The 17,634-nt window shown below is 45.9% G+C and overlaps 1 protein-coding gene across 1 annotated transcript in view; it reads left to right on the top strand.

The window, feature by feature from the left end:
- IGLON5 (IgLON family member 5) overlaps nucleotides 1-17,634 on the top strand; it is a 414,181-nt gene that overhangs the window by 319,607 nt on the left and 76,940 nt on the right. The window contains exon 3 of the mRNA XM_044277736.1: nucleotides 13,875-14,107. Within this exon, the coding sequence (XP_044133671.1) occupies nucleotides 13,875-14,107 (233 nt within the window). The remainder of the gene's footprint in view (nucleotides 1-13,874; nucleotides 14,108-17,634) is intronic.

Below are 17,634 nucleotides of genomic sequence, written 5' to 3'. Positions count from 1 at the left end.
CGAGTAAAACTGGGATTCCGCTCATGATGCGACGCTAGGCGACCTCCTTAAAAATGAAAATATGGCTTTCTTCTAAGAACAAGCTGGCTGTGCTGGAAGGCGAGCGCTAATTAGGCGATATCTCTCCGGGAACGAGCTGCCCAGGAGCAGAATAAATCCATATTTTTCCAGATGTTGTGCGTTGGGTCTGTGTGATCATCAGTGTAATATGTATCTACTAATCCAGGGGGGGGTGAGGATTTATGCAACCAAATCAATAATGCTATAACTCCACCCGGAATACGTAATCCTCCCATCAAAACTGTGCGGACCTTTAAATAGCTCCTCTAGTAGTCCCTATGGATTCCAGGTCACGAATAGAATGCAAGTGCTTCACTAAAGACTGACACTTAGCAGCTCTGCACAACTAAACGAATTGACATAAAATTTAAGAGTTATCCTACCCTGTAGGAGTCAAGGGGTCCTTAAAGGGAACCTGTCACACTGAGCTTGGAGTCCGGTCTGAAGGGGGCATGTCATAGAGCAGGAGGAGCTGAGCAGAATGATATATAGGTTTGTAGGAGAATATTCAGTAGAACGTGTCATTTATTGGCTGAAATCCCTGCATTGTGTGTGCTCAGGAGTCCAGTAGGTGTTGCCAATCACTGATAGGACCGCCTACTGGACTCCTAAGCATAGAAAGAACTGGGATGTTAACTCATCCATTTCTACTGAATCTTTTCCCATAAAACGATATATCAATCTGCTCAGCTCCTCCTGCTCTATACTATGGTTAGATTGTATCTTCTTGGTGACAGGTTCCCTTTAATTTCCTAACGTTGAAGTGAAGGGCCCAGGTTCATATCATCCATAGAGAAGATGAATGGAGCCAACCTACGATGGGGCCCTGTATCTACAGACCTGCTTCTATGGTGCATATACATTTGTATACAGAGTATATATGCCTCTCAAAATGGGTGGAGGGGGTATTTTTTGAAGTAGTCTACTAGTTGTACTGTCTCCTGTGGCCCCAGCCACATCGATATAGTCATGTATAGGAATGATACAGACAATCAAGGGTTCCTGATTGCCTCGGCCCTTTCAATCCAGCCCCAACTCCAGCATCTCTAAACGCAGGGATGTTCCAGCATGCTAATCAATGCAGTCTGAAAGTTTTCTACTCTTTAGACCCATGACAGCTCAGCTAGGCCACTGTGTTTTGGATTAGAAGACAGTAGGAGTCTATAGAGGTCGTGGAAAGTCTTTTTTCGAATAAAGAAATAACGGGGCTATTGGATGCGGCTTCACACCAAGTGCTATAACAGGAAAGGTTCCAGCTGTGAAGATGCGGCTATAGAAAAGAGGCGCAGAGATAGGACGGCTGGAAGGCAATGTATTACTGTGGAGGATGAAAAATGCCGAGGAGGCTTGGGTAGGCATTGTCAGTTTCATCTTCTATGAAAAGGATCGTGATGACTTCTAAAGTCTCAGAGCACTGAGGTTCACAGATGATCCTCTGACACCTGTTGAGGTTCTTGGGGCTTACAAAGAAGATTCTTGAGTAGAGTTGAGCGAACACCTGGATGTTCGGGTTCGAGAAGTTCGGCCGAACATCCCGGAAATGTTCGGGTTCGGGATCCGAACCCGATCCGAACTTCGTCCCGAACCCGAACCCCATTGAAGTCAATGGGGACCCGAACTTTTCGGCACTAAAAAGGCTGTAAAACAGCCCAGGAAAGAGCTAGAGGGCTGCAAAAGGCAGCAACATGTAGGTAAATCCCCTGCAAACAAATGTGGATAGGGAAATGAATTAAAATAAAAATTAAATAAATAAAAATTAACCAAAATCAATTGGAGAGAGGTTCCATAGCAGAGAATCTGGCTTCCCGTCACCCACCACTGGAACAGTCCATTCTCAGATATTTAGGCCCCGGCACCCAGGCAGAGGAGAGAGGTCCCGTAACAGAGAATCTGTCTTCATGTCAGCAGAGAATTAGTCTGCATGTCATAGCAGAGAATGAGGCTTCACGTCAGCCACCACTGCAACAGTCCATTGGCATATATTTAGGCCCAGCACCCAGGCAGAGGAGGGAGGTCCCGTAACAGAGAATCTGTCTTCATGTCAGCAGAGAATTAGTCTGCATGTCATAGCAGAGAATGAGGCTTCACGTCAGCCACCACTGGAACAGTCCATTCTCAGATATTTAGGCCCCGGCACCCAGGCAGAGGAGAGAGGTCCCGTAACAGAGAATCTGTCTTCATGTCAGCAGAGAATCAGTCTGCATGTCATAGCAGAGAATGAGGCTTCACGTCAGCCACCACTGCAACAGTCCATTGGCATATATTTAGGCCCAGCACACACACAGGCAGAGGAGAGAGGTCCCGTAACAGAGAATCTGTCTTCATGTCAGCAGAGAATCATTCTGCATGTCATAGCAGAGAATGAGGCTTCACGTCAGCCACCACTGCAACAGTCCATTGGCATATATTTAGGCCCAGCACCCAGGCAGAGGAGGGAGGTCCCGTAACAGAGAATCTGTCTTCATGTCAGCAGAGAATTAGTCTGCATGTCATAGCAGAGAATGAGGCTTCACGTCAGCCACCACTGCAACAGTCCATTGGCATATATTTAGGCCCAGCACCCAGGCAGAGGAGGGAGGTCCCGTAACAGAGAATCTGTCTTCATGTCAGCAGAGAATTAGTCTGCATGTCATAGCAGAGAATGAGGCTTCACGTCAGCCACCACTGGAACAGTCCATTCTCAGATATTTAGGCCCCGGCACCCAGGCAGAGGAGAGAGGTCCCGTAACAGAGAATCTGTCTTCATGTCAGCAGAGAATTAGTCTGCATGTCATAGCAGAGAATGAGGCTTCACGTCAGCCACCACTGCAACAGTCCATTGGCATATATTTAGGCCCAGCACCCAGGCAGAGGAGAGAGGTCCCGTAACAGACAATCTGGCTTCATGTCAGCAGAGAATCAGTCTTCATATCATAGCAGAGAATCAGGCTTCACGTCACCCACCACTGTAAGAGTCAATTTTCATAAATTTAGGCCCAGAACCCAGGCAGAGGAGAAAGGTCCCGTAACAGACAATCTGGCTTCATGTCAGCAGAGAATCAGTCTTCATATCATAGCAGAGAATCAGGCTTCACGTCACCCACCACTGTAAGAGTCAATTTTCATAAATTTAGGCCCAGAACCCAGGCAGAGGAGAAAGGTCCCGTAACAGACAATCTGGCTTCATGTCAGCAGAGAATCAGTCTTCATATCATAGCAGAGAATCAGGCTTCACGTCACCCACCACTGTAAGAGTCAATTTTCATAAATTTAGGCCCAGAACCCAGGCAGAGGAGAAAGGTCCCGTAACAGACAATCTGGCTTCATGTCAGCAGAGAATCAGTCTTCATATCATAGCAGAGAATCAGGCTTCACGTCACCCACCACTGTAAGAGTCAATTTTCATAAATTTAGGCCCAGAACCCAGGCAGAGGAGAAAGGTCCCGTAACAGACAATCTGGCTTCATGTCAGCAGAGAATCAGTCTTCATATCATAGCAGAGAATCAGGCTTCACGTCACCCACCACTGTAAGAGTCAATTTTCATAAATTTAGGCCCAGAACCCAGGCAGAGGAGAAAGGTCCCGTAACAGACAATCTGGCTTCATGTCAGCAGAGAATCAGTCTTCATATCATAGCAGAGAATCAGGCTTCACGTCACCCACCACTGTAAGAGTCAATTTTCATAAATTTAGGCCCAGAACCCAGGCAGAGGAGAAAGGTCCCGTAACAGACAATCTGGCTTCATGTCAGCAGAGAATCAGTCTTCATATCATAGCAGAGAATCAGGCTTCACGTCACCCACCACTGTAAGAGTCAATTTTCATAAATTTAGGCCCAGAACCCAGGCAGAGGAGAAAGGTCCCGTAACAGACAATCTGGCTTCATGTCAGCAGAGAATCAGTCTTCATATCATAGCAGAGAATCAGGCTTCACGTCACCCACCACTGTAAGAGTCAATTTTCATAAATTTAGGCCCAGAACCCAGGTAGAGGAGAAAGGTCCCGTAACAGACAATCTGGCTTCATGACAGCAGAGAATCAGTCTGCATGTCATAGCAGAGAATCAGGCTTCACGTCAGCCACCACTGCAACAGTCCATTGTCATAAATTTAGGCCCAGCACACACACAGGCAGAGGAGAGAGGTCCCGTAACAGACAATCTGGCTTCATGACAGCAGAGAATCAGTCTGCATGTCATAGCAGAGAATCAGGCTTCACGTCACCCACCACTGCAACAGTCCATTGTCATAAATTTAGGCCCAGCACCCAGGCAGAGGAGAGAGGTCCCGTAACAGACAATCTGGCTTCATGTCAGCAGAGAATTAGTCTGCATGTCATAGCAGAGAATCAGGCTTCATGTCAGCCACCACTGCAACAGTCCATTGGCATATATTTAGGCCTAGCACACAGGCAGAGGAGAGGTTCATTCAACTTTGGGTAGCATCGCAATATAATGGTAAAATGAAAATAAAAATAGGATTGAATGAGGAAGTGCCCTGGAGTCCAATAATATATGGTTATGGGGAGGTAGTTAATGTCTAATCTGGACAAGGGACGGACAGGTCCTGTGGGATCCATGCCTGGTTCATTTTTATGAACGTCAGCTTGTCCACATTGGCTGTAGACAGGCGGCTGCGTTTGTCTGTAATGACGCCCCCTGCCGTGCTGAATACACGTTCAGACAAAACGCTGGCTGCCGGGCAGGCCAGCACCTCCAAGGCATAAAAGGCTAGCTCTGGCCACGTGGACAATTTAGAGACCCAGAAGTTGAATGGGGCCGAACCATCAGTCAGTACGTGGAGGGGTGTGCACACGTACTGTTCCACCATGTTAGTAAAATGTTGCCTCCTGCTAACACGTTGCGTATCAGGTGGTGGTGCAGTTAGCTGTGGCGTGTTGACAAAAGTTTTCCACATCTCTGCCATGCTAACCCTGCCCTCAGAGGAGCTGGCCGTGACACAGCTGCCTTGGCGACCTCTTGCTCCTCCTCTGCCTTGGCCTTGGGCTTCCACTTGTTCCCCTGTGACATTTGGGAATGCTCTCAGTAGCGCGTCTACCAACGTGCGCTTGTACTCGCGCATCTTCCTATCACGCTCCAGTGCAGGAAGTAAGGTGGGCACATTGTCTTTGTAGCGTGGATCCAGCAGGGTGGCAACCCAGTAGTCCGCACAGGTTAAAATGTGGGCAACTCTGCTGTCGTTGCGCAGGCACTGCAGCATGTAGTCGCTCATGTGTGCCAGGCTGCCCAGGGGTAAGGACAAGCTGTCCTCTGTGGGAGGCGTATCGTCATCGTCCTGCCTTTCCCCCCAGCCACGCACCAGTGATGGACCCGAGCTGCGTTGGGTGCCACCCCGCTGTGACCATGCTTCATCCTCATCCTCCTCCACCTCCTCCTCATCCTCGTCCTCCTCGTCCTCCAGTAGTGGGCCCTGGCTGGCCACATTTGTACCTGGCCTCTGCTGTTGCAAAAACCTCCCTCTGAGTCACTTCGAAGAGACTGGCCTGAAAGTGCTAAAAATGACCCCTCTTCCTCATCCTCCTCCTCCTCCTCCTGGGCCACCTCCTGTTCCATCATCGCCCTAAGTGTTTTCTCAAGGAGACATAGAAGTGGTATTGTAACGCTGATAACGGTGTCATCGCCACTGGCCATGTTGGTGGAGTACTCGAAACAGCGCAACAGGGCACACAGGTCTCGCATGGAGGCCCAGTCATTGGTAGTGAAGTGGTGCTGTTCCGCAGTGCGACTGACCCGTGCGTGCTGCAGCTGAAACTCCACTATGGCCTGCTGCTGCTCGCACAGTCTGTCCAGCATGTGCAAGGTGGAGTTCCACCTGGTGGGCACGTCGCATATGAGGCGGTGAGCGGGAAGGCCGAAGTTACGCTGTAGCGCAGACAGGCGAGCAGCAGCAGGATGTGAACGCCGGAAGCGCGAACAGACGGCCCGCACTTTATGCAGCAGCTCTGACATGTCGGGGTAGTTGTGAATGAACTTCTGCACCACCAAATTCAGCACATGCGCCAAGCAAGGGATGTGCGTCAAATTGGCTAGTCCCAGAGCTGCAACGAGATTTCGCCCATTATCACACACCACCAGGCCGGGCTTGAGGCTCACCGGCAGCAACCACTCGTCGGTCTGTTGTTCTATACCCCGCCACAACTCCTGTGCGGTGTGGGGCCTGTCCCCCAAACATATGAGTTTCAGAATGGCCTGCTGACGTTTACCCCGGGCTGTGCTGAAGTTGGTGGTGAAGGTGTGTGGCTGACTGGATGAGCAGGTGGAAGAAGAGGAGGAGGAAGCCGAGAAGGAGGAGGTGGCAACAGGAGGCAAAGAATGTTGCCCTGCGATCCTTGGCGGCGGAAGGACGTGCGCCAAACAGCTCTCCGCCTGGGGCCCAGCTGCCACTACATTTACCCAGTGTGCAGTTAGGGAGATATAGCGTCCCTGGCCGTGCTTACTGGTCCACGTATCTGTGGTTAGGTGGACCTTGCTACAGATGGCGTTGCGCAGTGCACACTTGATTTTATCGGATACTTGGTTGTGCAGGGAAGGCACGGCTCTCTTGGAGAAGTAGTGCCGGCTGGGAACAACATACTGTGGGACAGCAAGCGACATGAGCTGTTTGAAGCTGTCTGTGTCCACCAGCCTAAATGACAGCATTTCATAGGCCAGTAGTTTAGAAATGCTGGCATTCAGGGCCAGGGATCGAGGGTGGCTAGGTGGGAATTTACGCTTTCTATCAAATGTTTGTGAGATGGAGAGCTGAACGCTGGCGTGTGACATGGTTGAGACGCTTGGTGACGGAGGTGGTGGTGGTGGTGTTGGTGGTACATCCCCTGTTTGCTGGGCGGCAGGTGCCAACGTTCCTCCAGAGGCGGAGGAAGAGGCCGAGGCGGCAGCAGCAGAATAGGCCGAGGCGGCAGCAGCAGAAGAGGTAGCAGGGGGAGCCTGAGTGACTTCCTTGGTTTTAAGGTGTTTACTCCACTGCAGTTCATGCTTTGCATGCAGGTGCCTGGTCATGCAGGTTGTGCTCAGGTTCAGAACGTTAATGCCTCGCTTCAGGCTCTGATGGCACAGCGTGCAAACCACTCGGGTCTTGTCGTCAGCACATTGTTTGAAGAAGTGCCATGCCAGGGAACTCCTTGAAGCTGCCTTTGGGGTGCTCGGTCCCAGATGGCGGCGGTCAGTAGCAGGCGGAGTCTCTTGGCGGCGGGTGTTCTGCTTTTGCCCACTGCTCCCTCTTTTGCTACGCTGTTGGCTCGGTCTCACCACTGCCTCTTCCTCCGAACTGTGAAAGTCAGTGGCACGACCTTCATTCCATGTGGGGTCTAGGACCTCATCGTCCCCTGCATCGTCTTCCACCCAGTCTTGATCCCTGACCTCCTGTTCAGTCTGCACACTGCAGAAAGACGCAGCAGTTGGCACCTGTGTTTCGTCATCATCAGAGACATGCTGAGGTGGTATTCCCATGTCCTCATCATCAGGAAACATAAGTGGTTGTGCGTCAGTGCATTCTATGTCTTTCACCGCTGGGGAAGGGCTAGGTGGATGCCCTTGGGAAACCCTGCCAGCGGAGTCTTCAAACAGCATAAGAGACTGCTGCATAACTTGAGGCTGAGACAGTTTCCCTGGTATGCATGGGGGTGATGTGACAGACTGATGGGGTTGGTTTTCAGGCGCCATCTGTGCGCTTTCTGCAGAAGACTGGGTGGGAGATAATGTGAACGTGCTGGATCCACTGTCGGCCACCCAATTGACTAATGCCTGTACCTGCTCAGGCCTTACCATCCTTAGAACGGCATTGGGCCCCACCATATATCGCTGTAAATTCTGGCGGCTACTGGGACCTGAAGTAGTTGGTACACTAGGACGTGTGGATGTGGCAGAACGGCCACGTCCTCTCCCAGCACCAGAGGGTCCACTAACACCACCACGACCATGTCCACGTCCGCGTCCCTTACTAGATGTTTTTCTCATTGTTATGGTTCACCACAACAACAAATATATTATTTGGCCCAATGTATTGTATTCAAATTCAGCGGGATATAAATTTGAGGCCTAGTATTTAGGCGCTGGGTGACCGGTATGGATTTAGTGACAGAATTAGACTTGGAAATGCACAGAAGCGTGTGTGTGTGAAGTTATTCTGAATGACCCAATGTGCACCTTGAATATTATATACCCTTTTAGGGATAGATTTCAAATAGCTCTGATATAGCAGAAACCACTAAATTATGAAATTGCTAAATTGGGAATTGTACTTCAACCCAGAACAAAAAATGTGCTTTGACGGACACTAAATATCTTGCCCAGCAACAACAGTACAACGGTGGGTAACGAGAGATTTAGAGGGAATTAAATTTGAGGCCTAGTATTTAGGCGCTGGGTCACCGGTATGGATTTAGTGACAGAATTAGACTTGGAAATACACAGAAGCGTGTGTGTGAAGTTATTCTGAATGACCCTATGTGCACCTTCAATATTATATACCCTTTTAGGGATAGATTTCAAATAGCTCTGATATAGCAGAAACCACTAAATTATGAAATTGCTAAATTGGGAATTGTACTTCAACCCAGAACAAAAAATGTGCTTTGACGGACACTAAATATCTTGCCCAGCAACAACAGTACAGCGGTGGGTAACGAGAGATTTAGAGGGAATTAAATTTGAGGCCTAGTATTTAGGCGCTGGGTCACCGGTATGGATTTAGTGACAGAATTAGACTTGGAAATGCACAGAAGCGTGTGTGTGAAGTTATTCTGAATGACCCAATGTGCACCTTCAATATTATATACCCTTTTTGGGATAGATTTCAAATAGCTCTGATATAGCAGGAACCACTAAATTATGAAATTGCTAAATTGGGAATTGTACTTCAACCCAGAACAAAAAATGTGCTTTGACGGGCACTAAATAACTTTCCCAGCTACAACAGGACAACGGTAACGAGAGATTTAGAGGGATTTAAATTTGAGGCCTAGTATTTAGGCGCTGGGTGACAGGTATGGGTTTAGTGACAGAATTAGACTTGGAAATACACAGTAGCGGGTGTGTGTGAAGTTATTCTGAATGACCCTATGTGCACCTTCAATATTATATACCCTTTTAGGGATAGATTTCAAATAGCTCTGATATAGCAGAAACCACTAAATTATGAAATTGCTAAATTGGGAATTGTACTTCAACCCAGAACAAAAAATGTGCTTTGACGGACACTAAATATCTTGCCCAGCAACAACAGTACACCGGTGGGTAACGAGAGATTTAGAGGGAATTAAATTTGAGGCCTAGTATTTAGGCGCTGGGTCACCGGTATGGATTTAGTGACAGAATTAGACTTGGAAATACACAGTAGCGGGTGTGTGTGAAGTTATTCTGAATGACCCTATGTGCACCTTCAATATTATATACCCTTTTTGGGATAGATTTCAAATAGCTCTGATATAGCAGGAACCACTAAATTATGAAATTGCTAAATTGGGAATTGTACTTCAACCCAGAACAAAAAATGTGCTTTGACGGGCACTAAATAACTTTCCCAGCTACAACAGGACAACGGTAACGAGAGATTTAGAGGGATTTAAATTTGAGGCCTAGTATTTAGGCGCTGGGTGACAGGTATGGGTTTAGTGACAGAATTAGACTTGGAAATACACAGTAGCGGGTGTGTGTGAAGTTATTCTGAATGACCCTATGTGCACCTTCAATATTATATACCCTTTTTGGGATAGATTTCAAATAGCTCTGATATAGCAGAAACCACTAAATTATGAAATTGCTAAATTGGGAATTGTACTTCAACCCAGAACAAAAAATGTGCTTTGACGGACACTAAATATCTTGCCCAGCAACAACAGTACAGCGGTGGGTAACGAGAGATTTAGAGGGAATTAAATTTGAGGCCTAGTATTTAGGCGCTGGGTGACAGGTATGGGTTTAGTGACAGAATTAGACTTGGAAATACACAGTAGCGGGTGTGTGTGAAGTTACTCTGAATGACCCTATGTGCACCTTCAATATTATATACCCTTTTTGGGATAGATTTCAAAGAGCTCTGATATAGCAGGAACCACTAAATTATGAAATTGCTAAATTGGGAATTGTATTTCAACCCAGAACAAGAAATGTGCTTGAACGGACACTAAATAACTCGCCCAGCTACAGCACTAGGGACAGATTTAGCTGGATATAAATTTGAGGCCTAGTATTTAGGCGCTGGGTGACAGGTATGGGTTTAGTGACAGAATTAGACTTGGAAATACACAGTAGCGGGTGTGTGTGAAGTTATTCTGAATGACCCTATGTGCACCTTCAATATTATATACCCTTTTAGGGATAGATTTCAAATAGCTCTGATATAGCAGAAACCACTAAATTATGAAATTGCTAAATTGGGAATTGTACTTCAACCCAGAACAAAAAATGTGCTTTGACGGACACTAAATATCTTGCCCAGCAACAACAGTACAGCGGTGGGTAACGAGAGATTTAGAGGGAATTAAATTTGAGGCCTAGTATTTAGGCGCTGGGTCACCGGTATGGATTTAGTGACAGAATTAGACTTGGAAATACACAGTAGCGGGTGTGTGTGAAGTTATTCTGAATGACCCTATGTGCACCTTCAATATTATATACCCTTTTTGGGATAGATTTCAAATAGCTCTGATATAGCAGGAACCACTAAATTATGAAATTGCTAAATTGGGAATTGTACTTCAACCCAGAACAAAAAATGTGCTTTGACGGGCACTAAATAACTTTCCCAGCTACAACAGGACAACGGTAACGAGAGATTTAGAGGGATTTAAATTTGAGGCCTAGTATTTAGGCGCTGGGTGACAGGTATGGGTTTAGTGACAGAATTAGACTTGGAAATACACAGTAGCGGGTGTGTGTGAAGTTATTCTGAATGACCCTATGTGCACCTTCAATATTATATACCCTTTTTGGGATAGATTTCAAATAGCTCTGATATAGCAGAAACCACTAAATTATGAAATTGCTAAATTGGGAATTGTACTTCAACCCAGAACAAAAAATGTGCTTTGACGGACACTAAATATCTTGCCCAGCAACAACAGTACACCGGTGGGTAACGAGAGATTTAGAGGGAATTAAATTTGAGGCCTAGTATTTAGGCGCTGGGTCACCGGTATGGATTTAGTGACAGAATTAGACTTGGAAATACACAGTAGCGGGTGTGTGTGAAGTTATTCTGAATGACCCTATGTGCACCTTCAATATTATATACCCTTTTTGGGATAGATTTCAAATAGCTCTGATATAGCAGAAACCACTAAATTATGAAATTGCTAAATTGGGAATTGTACTTCAACCCAGAACAAAAAATGTGCTTTGACGGGCACTAAATAACTTTCCCAGCTACAACAGGACAACGGTAACGAGAGATTTAGAGGGATTTAAATTTGAGGCCTAGTATTTAGGCGCTGGGTGACAGGTATGGGTTTAGTGACAGAATTAGACTTGGAAATACACAGTAGCGGGTGTGTGTGAAGTTATTCTGAATGACCCTATGTGCACCTTCAATATTATATACCCTTTTTGGGATAGATTTCAAATAGCTCTGATATAGCAGAAACCACTAAATTATGAAATTGCTAAATTGGGAATTGTACTTCAACCCAGAACAAAAAATGTGCTTTGACGGACACTAAATATCTTGCCCAGCAACAACAGTACAGCGGTGGGTAACGAGAGATTTAGAGGGAATTAAATTTGAGGCCTAGTATTTAGGCGCTGGGTCACCGGTATGGATTTAGTGACAGAATTAGACTTGGAAATACACAGTAGCGGGTGTGTGTGAAGTTACTCTGAATGACCCTATGTGCACCTTCAATATTATATACCCTTTTTGGGATAGATTTCAAAGAGCTCTGATATAGCAGGAACCACTAAATTATGAAATTGCTAAATTGGGAATTGTATTTCAACCCAGAACAAGAAATGTGCTTGAACGGACACTAAATAACTCGCCCAGCTACAGCACTAGGGACAGATTTAGCTGGATATAAATTTGAGGCCTAGTATTTAGGCGCTGGGTGACCGGTATGGATTTAGTGACAGAATTAGACTGGGATATGGCCAAAAAATGAACAGACTATTGCTGGTTAAATGCACTTGGTGTGACAGCTTCACCCTGATGTAGGCTTTAGCCAAAAAACAACCACACCATTGAGGGTTAAATGCACTTGGTGACAGGCGCAGCTTGCCCCTGATTTTGTATATGGCCAAAAAATGAACAGACTATTGCTGGTTAAATGCACTTGGTGTGACAGCTTCACCCTGATGTAGGCTTTAGCCAAAAAACAACCACACCATTGAGGGTTAAATGCACTTGGTGACAGGCGCAGCTTGCCCCTGATTTTGTATATGGCCAAAAAATGAACAGACTATTGCTGGTTAAATGCACTTGGTGTCACAGCTTCACCCTGATGTAGGCTTTAGCCAAAAAACAACCACACCATTGAGGGTTAAATGCACTTGGTCGCAGCTTGTGCTGGCGCACCACAAGACACAAAATGGCCGCCGATCACCCCAGAAAAATGAGACTGACAAACGGTCTGTGCAGCCTAAAAACAGTGAGCAATTGAGGATCAGCAGCTCAATGATCCACAGCTGCAGATCGATCAGTTAATCAAGTCCTTTGGAGGAGTTAATCTGCCTAATCTCGCCCTACTGTCGCAGCCGCAACCTCTCCCTACGCTAATCAGAGCAGAGTGACGGGCGGCGCTATGTGACTCCAGCTTAAATAGAGGCTGGGTCACATGGTGCTCTGGCCAATCACAGCCATGCCAATAGTAGGCATGGCTGTGATGGCCTCTTGGGGCAAGTAGTATGACGCTTGTTGATTGGCTGCTTTGCAGCCTTTCAAAAAGCGCCAAGAAAGCGTCACAAAAGCGCGAAGAAAGCGACGAACACCGAACCCGAACCCGGACTTTTACGAAAATGTCCGGGTTCGGGTCCGTGTCACGGACACCCCAAAATTCGGTACGAACCCGAACTATACAGTTCGAGTTCGCTCATCCCTATTCTTGAGTTTGATGAGTGCATTTTAATAAGACGTAGATGTTAGAATAGCCTGCAGTGGATCCTTTATGGCCATGATTGGTTTGGCACAGGGTTGACTTAGCTTAGGCATCTCATCATTCTTCTGAGCCACGGCCAGGACCAGCAACAGGAGCCAGGTGAGGTGAGTCTAGCTGCTAGAGAACCTCATGTGATCAGCAAATGGTGTAGTGTCTGCCAGTGTGGACCCTCAGATGTGATGGGGTGAGGTGGGTAACAATATTGTACATCAGGGATGAACAAATCTCAGGAATTAGGAAGACAATGCGCCTAGAAAATTGCTGCAGAGCCCAAAAATTTTGGGTCGCTTTCTGCTGATATTTTTGTGTTATAATCTACAGTGATTTGTCTATTGTCCTATTATTTATCCGTTGTGCATATGATCTCCTGTACAAATTACTGAGGCATTGCTTGGACTTCCTGTGTCTCAGAGAGTCCTGGGATGTCTAGGCTAGAAGAACATGGCTGCTTTCTTCAAAGCATGCCAACCATGTCTGTGGCTTTTGTCTGGTTTTGTAGTTTAGCTCAATTACAATAAACACGGCTGAGCTGTAATACCACACAGAACCTGAAGACAGATGGCCGCGTTATCTTTGGACAACCCTGGCCAACAGCTTTAAGCTATACCTGGGCCATCCAAGGAAATGCCAATGCCACAGTATCTAAAGACCACTCTTTAGAAAAGACTCTCTTAGATGGCTATTGCTAAATCATCAATTTCTTATGTGTTTTTTTATCTTCCATCAGTTGTTCCATTGATGACCAAGTGACGCGAGTGGCCTGGCTCAACCGGTCCAACATCCTGTATGCGGGCAATGACAAATGGTCCATAGACCCTCGTGTCCAACTCCTGAACTACAACAAGACTGAATTCAGCATTGTGATTACCCAACTGGATGTGGCAGATGAAGGTTTATATACCTGCTCCTACCAGACCCAGGATAAGCCCCATACTACACAGGCCTTTCTCATAGTACAAGGTAAGTTGTTCTTGATTACTTTTTGATGGAAGTTTACTAATCTAGGACTATTTTATCAATCATTGCCGATACATTGATGACGTTCCAAGTATGTAGAGCTTTCCTTGTGGGAGCCAATATGGGAATGCCCATGTAGGATCACCCTTTATGGTGTATCGACATTATAGGTGCAAGTGTGAGGGTCTATCTGGTACATACAGGGTCTACAGGGAATGACTGTGTGGAGAACCAGGTTAATCTTCATTACATGGACAGCCCAACGTCTTTAGTGCCCCTTACCCAATAAAAGTCAATTTCAGGTGGGGTCCACTCCTTTTGAAATAACCTATAATGGTGTTCCAACACTATAGAGGAGATCCCTTATTTAGGACACCCTAGCTGATCACTGGTGGGGTCCACTCCTTCTCAAATGCCCTATTAAGGCATACTAATATCATAAAGAAGTTCTCTATTTGGGAACTTAAGTGGGACCCACTACCAAGAATGGCTAGAGAACCTGGTGTATCTCCATTAGATGGACAGCCCAAGGTCTTTGAGCCCCTTACCCAATTTAAGCCAATCATCATTTGGGTCCACCTTTTTATTAAATGTCCTCTTAGGGGGTTCTAATATTATAAAGAGGGGCCCCTCTAATAACCTGAGTGGGAGCAACTAGACAAATGGATTTTACTCTGGAGAACCTGGTGTAGATGGACAGCCCAAGATCTTAGAGGCCCCTAACCCAATAAAAGTTGATCACAGCTGGGGTCCACTCCTTTTCAAATAACTTATACACTATAGAAGAGATCCATTATTTGGGACACTCTATAATATATAGAGAGTAGGGGCCACTACAAAGCATGGTTCTTGCTGTGGAGAACCTGGTATATCTTAATTACATGGACAGTTGGTGTGGTCTTTGGTGCCCCCTACCCAATAAAAGATGATTACCTATGAGGATCAACCAGTGAAGGCCCCGATGATCAGTCTTTTGTTGTGGGACCCTTCTAACAAGACAAGGTTTCCCAAACCTGACAACCCCTTTATAGGACAGCTGTCAACCATGCAGCTGAACCCATGGTCATGTAACCAAGAACATAGCAGGATCGGGAGACTATACAGTGAGACACATGTTATTAATGTCTATTTGTCAACATTTCTCTGGCTGAGGTCATTAATTCACCCATAATATACAGAGCATTAAGATAATTACTTATTAATTAGACTTTAAACCTCTGGCGGGTCAGCTGCCGTCTAAACCGTGGACATCATGCGTAACCTACCAGCAATATCTCCTATGCGACAGGTCAGGCTAAATGAATACATCTGTATCCACAATTATTAAAATCGGAGGGCCGTTTTCTGCTCTGCCTTCCAGCCCGAGGGCGTGTCGTGGGTCGGAGCCGCTCATTTTCCATGTATAAAGTGTAATTACCGCTGTTGCTTTTAGTTATTATCAAAGGTTCCCTGAATTGGCATTGAGTCCAATAATGACTCTGAGAATTACAAGACACTCTCCAGAGCACACCGGGGGGAAAGCGGGGGCTCCGACGGAGGACGGGATACACAGCCTGGTTTTCTGTGCTGCCGCAGAATATTTATGGGCTTCCTGTGGTACTTACTGGTTGGGGCTGTATTGTGGCACTTACCTGACCTGCTGCAATGTGTCAATAGGGATAATACAATGGGGGCCTGAAAACTGTCCATAGACACTTGGTTGGATTGTGGACAGAGCTGACCCTGCTGCATTATGGGGGCCCTAAATGTGGCCCTTGAGGTTAATAAAAATCCCCTCCAGCCTAGAAGACTAGAAAAGCTAAGCTCCAAGATCTCTGCTTGCTGTCAGTTATCTCTTTGTAATCCGCAGTTGTATAGCCCTATAACTTCTTGCTGTTACATTTGTATCCAGTCTAGACAATTCTCTGTGAGCTAAACAACCTGATGTCTTTTACCTGCACTGACACATTGTAACAAACGGAGGTTATGTGCACACTGCATTTACAGGGCACGTTTGTTGCAAGGCTCTCAGTGCGAAGGCAAGCATATCCATAGACCCCCAGCATAGCGTCCATTAACCTCTGTCAGGCTCAAGTACATCTGTAGACGTCCTTTACTGTGTAGAAAAGCAGGATCTACAGAGGCAGCTCACAAAAAATACAAATATTCTGCACAGTATACACCCCATGACTTAAGCCGGGCCTATCAGTATGCGTGTAATATTCTGCGACCATCACCCATACAGACCTAATACTTCTTACAGGTGAGGGTTCGCTGCTATTGTATTCGGTCCAAGCAAATCTGTGCTGATAGTTTGTTACAATGTTTCAGTGCAGGTGACAAGTATCAGCCTGGAGTCTAGACCGTGGAGCTAGGGTTGTGTTCACATCACGTTTTTTTCCCCCACGTTTAACATCTACACACATGAAATATAGGTTAGCCTCTTCAAGACTGTTCACGTAGCCACGTAGGGGCTTGTTTTTTGCGGGACAAGTTGTACTTTTTATTGCCACCATTTAATATTACATACAACGTAGGTGGAATTGGAACAAAATAAACCACACGGTTTGGTTTAGTTTCATGGGTTTTTACAGCATTCCCTTCATCCTCCGGGTCAGTACGATTACAGTGATACCACATGTATATAGTTTTTCTGGTGTTTTAATAAAAAATAACTTTTTCTTTTCATCGCCATATTCTGAGCCACATAACTTTTTTTTAAGTCTATGGAGTGGAGCAAGTGCTTATATTTTGTGGGACGATCTGTAGTTTTCACCGATACCATTTTGGAGTGTGGGGGATTTTTTTTATCCCTTTATATTCAATTTTTTGGGGGGAGGTGAAGCACCAAAAAAAAAACAGAGAGATGGCCAATTTGATTATTTTTTTCCTTATGGCGTTTCCCTATGGGATGAATGGATTTATATTTTAATAGTCCGAGCAGTTTGGGACACATTGTCGCCACTGCAAATTATCTTTATTTTTTAAAATTATTTTTATTATGGGGGAAATGGACATTATTTGAATTATTATATATTTATTATTTATTATTATTTATGACACATATTTAGTCCCCTTATATCGCTAAGTCGCTTCTCCCATAGACTGCAGTGAATTGCCACTGCAGTCTATGGGAGATTCACTACTATGTTCCTATCTGCCATAGTCGGGCCTCCATGGGATCTATCGCTGAGGTAGGCTTGGATCCTTCAAAGGTAAAATGCTCTCAGATGCTGTGGTCACAATTGACCATGGTGTCTGAGGGGGTTAAATGTCTGTGATCGGCGTTATTGCCTATAGCAGACATTAGCTCTGTGTATTGGGCAGGCTCAGAAGCTGAGCAGGCACCATGTTTAACGACCCGACAATAACAGGACCCTGCTCATACGTCCATGATATGATAAGGCTTTAGTCACCAATTCTGGCCGCCAAATCCTCGTCAAACCGGCTAACCTTCTGCATCCAGTGCGGAGAGTCTCTTACCCCGTTCACTTCCACCGGAAAACAATATTCACATGCTGGATTCTCCAAATCCTTGACCTGTGAGCCTA

Source organism: Bufo gargarizans, chromosome 2 (genome assembly GCF_014858855.1).
Source record: "Bufo gargarizans isolate SCDJY-AF-19 chromosome 2, ASM1485885v1, whole genome shotgun sequence".
In the NCBI taxonomy this organism is placed as follows: Eukaryota; Metazoa; Chordata; class Amphibia; order Anura; family Bufonidae; genus Bufo; species Bufo gargarizans.
Note: the sequence above shows the minus strand (reverse complement) of the source record. Positions and strands in the feature narration are given on the sequence as shown.